The following is a 6,998-nucleotide window of genomic DNA, read 5'->3' on the forward strand; positions in this document are numbered from 1 at the left end:
CGCGCTACCGGCCGCCCCTGACACAAGCAGTGACTTTAGCGTCAAGTTTGTCGACACGCGTGACGGCAGCGGGTTGCAGTTGCAAGGAAAGGTGGAGCGGCACGAACTGCAGATAAATGGCGACACAATGGAAATCTGCGGTGACGTTGTCGAGAGCCTCGCAGTGACGCTCGTTATCGAGGACGCGTCAGCGCTGTGCCACTTCCCAGAGGAAATGTGCGAGCTGCAGGAGACACTGCTCCGTGTGGAGGAGTTCAACGCAGTACGGCTTAAGCTGAGCAGCAATATGGCCGACGCAGCAGCGAGCGTGAAGCCGCTGCTCATCCGCGCGGAGGACTCGCGGTTGATATCTGACATCAGCAACATGCGGCGGTTTTACGCGCAGCTGTACGACCTCGACAAGGAGCTCATTGCCGAGAACATGAAGCGCTGTAACAACTACGCTGAGCTCAAGGTGTCGCTGAAGCAGGCCAACGCGTACATCATGAAAGCGGGAAGACTGCGCATTGGGCAGTCTAAGACACGCCTCATCGCAGAGTGTCGTGAGTGCGTCAAAGCGGGCGACATACGGCCACTCATCAACCTTATCCGAACAGGCCAGAGGTGAAGACTATATACAATCAGAAGAAAAAGAGGAAGGCAAAAAAACAACAACAACAACAACAAAAAAAAACAATAGTCTCATTTTTTTCGCGTTCTCACGGATGGAGGATTGTGTGACATAGGTGCTCATTCCCCTTTCCCCAATTTGTGGTCACTCCCCACTTTCTTCCCCGTGTTTCTTGGCCCTTATAATTTTACCTCCCGCTCCATCTGCTAATATCGATGAGCCGTGGGAAGGTGCGAGTGATAGAGAGGAGGTAAAGTAGCGAGTATACACGGGTGTTAAACAGGCGACTGAGTAATGCTTCGTCGGCTCACGCGAAACATTCGTCTCTCTAACGCAGCTGCGGCGCGTTTCAACGCCGCTGCATCGTCGGCTACCCCAACAGGAGCAGCAGGAGGAAATGCGGGTGCGGGTGCAAAGCTCAAAAAGGAGTACTCGGAGGCCAAGGGGCCAGTAGAGGCGCCGGTGCTGGACCAGTTGGTCGGCTACTACGTTAATATTCAATCACGCAAGATGTACTACAAAGACTTCCTCCGTATTGAGCATCAGGCGGTGCGGTGGGCCTTCGCTGATATCCGCAAGAACAGCGAGGCTCTCGCACACGGTCTTCTGCAGACGGGGCTACGGCCTGGACAGCGTGTGTTGGCAATCCAGCCATGCAACTGCGAGACATTTGTGCTGCAGCTGGCTTGTGCGAAGGTGGGCGCCCTGCTGGCGGTGGTGCCGCATCAAAACATCAGCGCGGACAAGCTTCGCTTCTACCTTAATGAGTTTCAACCGAACCACCTCATCGCCCGTGAATGGATGGTTGTGCCCGAGATGAAGCAGGGTGTGCTGGTGGAGCGCAACATGCACTTCTGGGATATGATCTACAACGTTATCCCTGAGCTAGGCCTTTCGTATCCGGGGCAAAAATTCCAGTGGGTGCACTCCCAGGAGTTTTTTTTCCTCAAGAAGGTCGTCATCACGGACCACAACATGAACCTTCTGGGCGTGACACCGATGCGCAAGATGCTTGTATGGGGCCCATTCTCGTACTACGAGCAGCGCCTGCGCCGCCTTTCCGCGCTGCTGCACCCTGATGACCCGGTCCTGGCGCTGGAGGACCCTCACCCAGCGGTGGAGGACAAGCTGCACATCACCTTTTCCCACCGCAACTGCATCAACGCTGGCTTCCTTTTTGGGCAACTCATGAAGCTCAAGGCGGAGACGCGTTTCGGCGTGATGCCAAACCACCACACCGACCCAGTCGGCTCCATAATTGCTCCGTACGCGGCGCTGACGTCAGGGGCTGTGCTTGTGCATATCCACAGCGACATGTTCACCGATGACCACGCTATCAACGGTATCGAGAAGTTGTGTGTGGAAGAGGTGGAGGGCATTCTGGGCAAGAAGGGAGATTTCGATCTCCTGCTCCGTCACACCGGCAACTTTGATGCCGACCAGTTCGAGCACCTGAAGTGGGTAGCGCTGTTCGAGGACGCCAATGAGCCTCCCGCCAGCGACGAATACTGTCAAAGGATAGCAAAGGAGTTCGGCCTCGACGACGTGTTCGTATTCCGTGGTCCGCTGGAGAGTGCCTATATGCTCACGTGGCGTTCACTTAAGCGGGGGCAGTGTGGACTGATACCACATGCAGAGGCTAAGGTTGTAGGGGACCGCGGCACGGCGGACGCAAAGATTCTTTCCGCCAACACACGAGGGAACTTGAAGCTGAAGGGGCCGCACATCTCTGCAGGGTACTACAACAACGCCGGGCTGCTGACGGAGCTGGTGGATGAGCGAGGGTTCTGCAGCACCAGCCGTGAGGCGGTCATGGATGAGAAGGGTAACCTAACCCTGCAGCGGACCCAGATTTACTAGGAAACGGGCATACTGTTCATCTGTTGGCGGGGAGAAAAAACAACAACAACAACAACAACAACAACAACAAAAAACAAGCGAAATCAAAGCTAGTGGTGCCCATTGAATCCCTCAGAACATGATTTCACTAGCTACTGCAGCGGCAGCAGTAACACATTTCGGTCTTCCCTTTCGATTTAACTGTGATTTCGAGGGATCGATGGTGGTTTGCTGTTTATCTCGGTTTTTTTTTTGTTCTCCGTTAACATGTGTGTGTGTGCGTGTGCGTGGGTGGTGTATGTGTCTGCGGGATGCCTGTAGGGTGGGGTGTAGGGGGTTGTGGGGTGTTGGGTGCTGGGGGAATTAGAAGTAGCGCTCTAGTCTGTAGGCAGCCGGGTGACGGCCTCGGTGTGTTTGCGTCAGGCAAACAGTGAACAAATGATCCCTCTCCTAATCGAATGATGCAATCAAACAAAACATACAAGCCGATGTTGGGGTCAGAGCAGCTCCACGACATTATGGGCCGAAGGGACGGTACTGACAGAGAAGCCTGACCTTGGTGCTTCTCCCCCTCCGATGTCTCAGGTGCAGATAGAAGATTTTTGGCCAAATAGAATTTTATGCAGGGTGATGTGCTGGCGAAACAGCGTGCACCGCTGTTCACCACTCCGTCCCCTGCCGGTCCCGACACCGCAGTGGAGAATATGCTACCGGAAATCCTTGCATTTTGCCTCGCAAAGTATCCCGACAACACAGATACAGCAATGACGAACGCAGAAAGTTTGTTACAGAAATACAGGGGCCAAGAGAAGGATCTGGTGTCCATACTCCACGCAAAGTACGGGCAGCCGCCGGCCGCGACGTGGGAAAGGGCGCGCGGACTCGTGGACACGCGTTATGGCTCGATATCACGGCGAGCGCGCACGGACGCGCCGCTGCCGTTTCTGCACGCCGCCACTGTCACCGCCACCACCACCACCGCCGACGACCCCATCGTCGCGCGCATGCAGCGGCACCGCGAGCTCGAGGATGCGACGTGGCNCCAGGTGTACGCTGCGGCGAAGGCCCGACTCGACTTGCTTAGGGAGACACAGCGGCGCGTGGCAATGCAGGAGGTGGAGTTGGCGCGCTATAGCGCTGAGCTCGCACAGCGGGCACGCGAGCTGCAGGAGGAGGAGCGGGCGCAAGGCGCTGCCAAGGAGGAGCTGGCGGCAACAGTGACGCGCTTGCAGCTGACATTAATGCGGCTGCGCAGCGCTTTACAGGACAGCGATGGGAGCGTGGAGAGACTTAGCGACATTGAATACCAGCGGCACCTTGCCATTGTGCAGGTGCAGGAGGAGGAGGACCTCATTCAGGTGTACAGGCGTGTGTTGCTCCAGCACGCCACACTATACCCGCTGAGCCCGCTGTGCGCGGAAGTGCAGCGCGTCGATGCGGAGCTGTGGCAGTTGATGAACGAGCCGCCAATGTGACCGATGGGGAACTCGCTCTGTATAGGATTGTCCATCCCTCCCATCTTTTTGTGATTTGCTTCTTTCCTCAGCAGTGACCCGTTCTTCTTTACACCAAGGCAGACGATCTCCCTGTTTTTTATTTATTTATTTCTTTCTCTAATTCTCACCCGCACTTATATACACGCGCTGCTTACACACTCACAAAGAGAGGGTGAGAAGCGAGGGGAGGAAAGGGCAGAGAAAAAAGGAGAAACTTTCCACGCATGACGCTGGCGAAGAAGAAGTTGGCGCGGCGGCAGCGGCAGGAGCAGCTGAAGGAGCGTGAAAGGCTCATCCAGTCGCGTCTGCGCCTTGCAGAGGAGGTGGAGGTGGAGTATGTGCTACCTGATGATGACGAGAATGAGAAGAATAATGAGCTGGGTACCGCACCCGCTCTACTCGCCACCGGTGATGCACAGACCAACAGCAACGACGCTGACGACGAGGACCGCGTGCAACTGCCGTCCGTCAGCGTCAGCGAGGCGCCGAAGCTCACAGGGAAGAGCGGGAGGCGCCGGGAAAAGATCCCGTGGGAATCACTGAAGGTCACCGTGGCAGAGCGCTACGGTGCGGCAGCGAGTGCCGTTGTGGAGGAGCACGACGGTAACGCTGAAGACCCACTCTTCACGGTGCTGCTCAAGTCGACACGCCGCACGGTACCGGTGCCGCGGCACTGGAGCCAGCTGCGTGCGTTTCTCTCGAACCAGGCGGACCGCGAGCGGGCGACAGAGATCGTGCCGCCGGAGATCGCCACTCTCGGCGTAGAGCGGATCCGCGCCACACGCGACAAGAAGGCCAACCCCGACCAGATCGCCTTTGTCACGTGCTTCATTACGGGTACCCCGCTGCGGCGCAAGCGGTTCCACGTGAACATAAGCAGCTTTGGCGACATATTCTATGAGGGAAGGTGGCTGCCGCGTACACAGCACGAGCCCGGCGTGCTCTCGCAACGGCTGCGGGCAGCGCTGGGGATGGGGCCGCACTCGCCGCCGCCATGGCTGTACGGCATGCAGGCGATGCGGCGTCTGCCACCGGCCTACCCTGCACTGAAGGTGCCAGGGCTCAACGCGCCCATCCCACCAGGTGCGCAGTGGGGAAACGGGGAGGGGCAGTGGGGACAACCGCCGCGCAACGAAAACAACACGTTCCTCTTTCCTGGCGTCATGGACGAGGTTGCGGTGGAGGAGGCGCCGCCAGTGTGTTGGGGCACCGTCCCACCCCTGGCGGCGACCAGCGGCACAACAGTTCTGCAGAGCTTAGCGGATGCATCACCCCCACCGCCAGCAGCAGTAGCAGCAGCAAAGGGGGCGCCACAAGCGGCAGCAAAGCCGGCTGTCATAACTCCTGTACCGTTCCACCCGCAGGCTTACACACCAGCAACCGCAACGCGGTACATGCCGTCTGCCCCGCAAGAGTACGTGCGTGTGCAGGATAGCACGACAGGGGCCACCGTCGCGCTCGGATCGGTGTTAGTGCCAAAGACGGCCGCTACATCGGCGCCACCTGTCGCGCCTTCGCAGATGCCAGACAAGCGCCCCGCACCACCACGACCCCCGACAAAGTTCTAAATGACGAACAATGACGACAAAAGGCGGCATAAAATCAGGAAAGAAGAAAAAAGGAGAAGCACGGAAGCTGCCTTTTGCCCACATGCGTGTATTTGCCTCTGCACATGTGTCTGCTTGTTTGTCCCTACTCCTGTGAGTGGAACGAAACGGTGCTTTTGCTTCTTCTTTCATCAATGCCGTGTCGGGGGCCACAATGCGACGTCGTGAGAGATGCACACATCCTTCTTTCCACCTTTGTTTATACTTCGCAGGACTTCTTGTCTCTCAGCCAGCCTTGCATGCCTTTACTCATTTATTCTCCTGCCCACGCTATGTGCTTGCTTGTTTGTTTGTTTGTTTGTTTGTGTGTGTGTGTGCGTGCGTGTATAGGAGTGCCGATCGATAAATTGTGAGAGTGATGCCTCAAGAGATGGACCGCTGCACCTTCGAATACGCGGAGCTTAAGGGGAAGGCGTATTTCTCCGCTTTCGGGAAGGTCACCAAAGAGTTTCTTCGTGCTTTCCGCGACAACAAGCACTACGAAGTGATTCTCAGTGCCTTTCTCCAGCGTCTCTTCGTAGACCCGGAGAACATCAGCTCAGAGAACTACAGGCATTTGGAGACCACCTTGGTTGATCGCGTTAATGCCATCCTTGCCGAGGAGCGCGCGCACGATAAGGAGCGCCTCGCAAAGGGCCGCAAGCCCGTGTACGAGCTGCAACAGGACGATGAGGAGGAAGAGGAGGAGGAAGAGCCGGCTCTCACTGAGGCTGAGATCCAGCGGCAGGAGCAGGAACGTCTGGAACGGGAGCGGCTGGAGGAGGAACGCATCGCCGCACGGGAAGCGGAGCGGCTGCGCAACGAGGAGGCCCTGCGGGCGCGCGCCCGCCAAGTCGACAAGGAGGCGATGGAGAAGGTGCTGCAGCAGGCGGTGTTGCTGAACCCCGGGCATCTGAAGCCCAAGATGGGGGGCAAGCAGCGGCAACAGCAGCAGCAGGAGTCCGCATCGGCGGAGCGCCTGCTTGAGTTGGAGTCGCAGGTGGCGCACCTCTACAAGGAGAAGNGCAACAGCAGCAGCAGGAGTCCGCATCGGCGGAGCGCCTGCTTGAGTTGGAGTCGCAGGTGGCGCACCTCTACAAGGAGAAGGAGCGGTTGCAGACAGTGCTGCACACCAGCGAGGATGAGTTGCCCGCCAAGCTGGCAGAGGCGAAGGAACAACTCGCTGCTGGTGTGGCTAAGTTGAATAGTAAAGACATTGCCGGTGGAAGCGCGGCGCAAAAGTCGCCAATGCAACCTAAGCAGTTGAACGCCCGTCTCGCGGAACTGAAGCAGAAGTCGTCGAAGCTCACAATGGAGCGCAACCGGCTGGCGCTGCAGCTGAAGGCCCAGTCGCACCCGCTCCGCGAGGAGATGCTGGCAGTGATGCAGCAACGCGACGAGACGCAGCTGAAACTCGATCAAGCGTAAGAAGAGGTATTAACGAGAGAGACCAAAAAAAAAAAAAAA

At 57.5% G+C, this 6,998-nt stretch overlaps 5 protein-coding genes across 5 annotated transcripts; all 5 read left to right on the forward strand.

Moving 5' to 3' along the window:
• Positions 1-127: 127 nt before the first annotated feature.
• DQ04_02791000 (putative intergrin alpha chain protein) lies at positions 128-607 on the forward strand (the record flags this gene model as incomplete). The annotated part of the gene is made up of 1 exon (XM_009312217.1): positions 128-607. One exon carries the CDS (start codon positions 128-130, stop codon positions 605-607), a length of 480 nt encoding a protein of 159 aa, XP_009310492.1.
• Positions 608-904: 297 nt separating this feature from the next.
• DQ04_02791010 (fatty-acyl-CoA synthase) lies at positions 905-2,470 on the forward strand (the record flags this gene model as incomplete). Its single annotated transcript, XM_009312218.1, has 1 exon — positions 905-2,470. The coding sequence occupies one exon, from the start codon at positions 905-907 to the stop codon at positions 2,468-2,470; it is 1,566 nt and encodes a 521-aa protein (XP_009310493.1).
• A 599-nt stretch (positions 2,471-3,069) lies between these two features.
• DQ04_02791020 (hypothetical protein) lies at positions 3,070-3,924 on the forward strand (the record flags this gene model as incomplete). The annotated part of the gene is made up of 1 exon (XM_009312219.1): positions 3,070-3,924. The coding sequence occupies one exon, from the start codon at positions 3,070-3,072 to the stop codon at positions 3,922-3,924; it is 855 nt and encodes a 284-aa protein (XP_009310494.1).
• Positions 3,925-4,169: 245 nt separating this feature from the next.
• Positions 4,170-5,513, forward strand: DQ04_02791030 (putative spliceosome-associated protein; the record flags this gene model as incomplete). Its single annotated transcript, XM_009312220.1, has 1 exon — positions 4,170-5,513. One exon carries the CDS (start codon positions 4,170-4,172, stop codon positions 5,511-5,513), a length of 1,344 nt encoding a protein of 447 aa, XP_009310495.1.
• A 397-nt stretch (positions 5,514-5,910) lies between these two features.
• On the forward strand, positions 5,911-6,735 carry DQ04_02791040 (hypothetical protein; the record flags this gene model as incomplete). Its single annotated transcript, XM_009312221.1, has 1 exon — positions 5,911-6,735. One exon carries the CDS (start codon positions 5,911-5,913, stop codon positions 6,733-6,735), a length of 825 nt encoding a protein of 274 aa, XP_009310496.1.
• Positions 6,736-6,998: the final 263 nt, after the last annotated feature.

Source organism: Trypanosoma grayi (assembly GCF_000691245.1).
Source record: "Trypanosoma grayi strain ANR4 Tgr_279_V1, whole genome shotgun sequence".
NCBI classification, from domain to species: domain Eukaryota; phylum Euglenozoa; class Kinetoplastea; order Trypanosomatida; family Trypanosomatidae; genus Trypanosoma; species Trypanosoma grayi.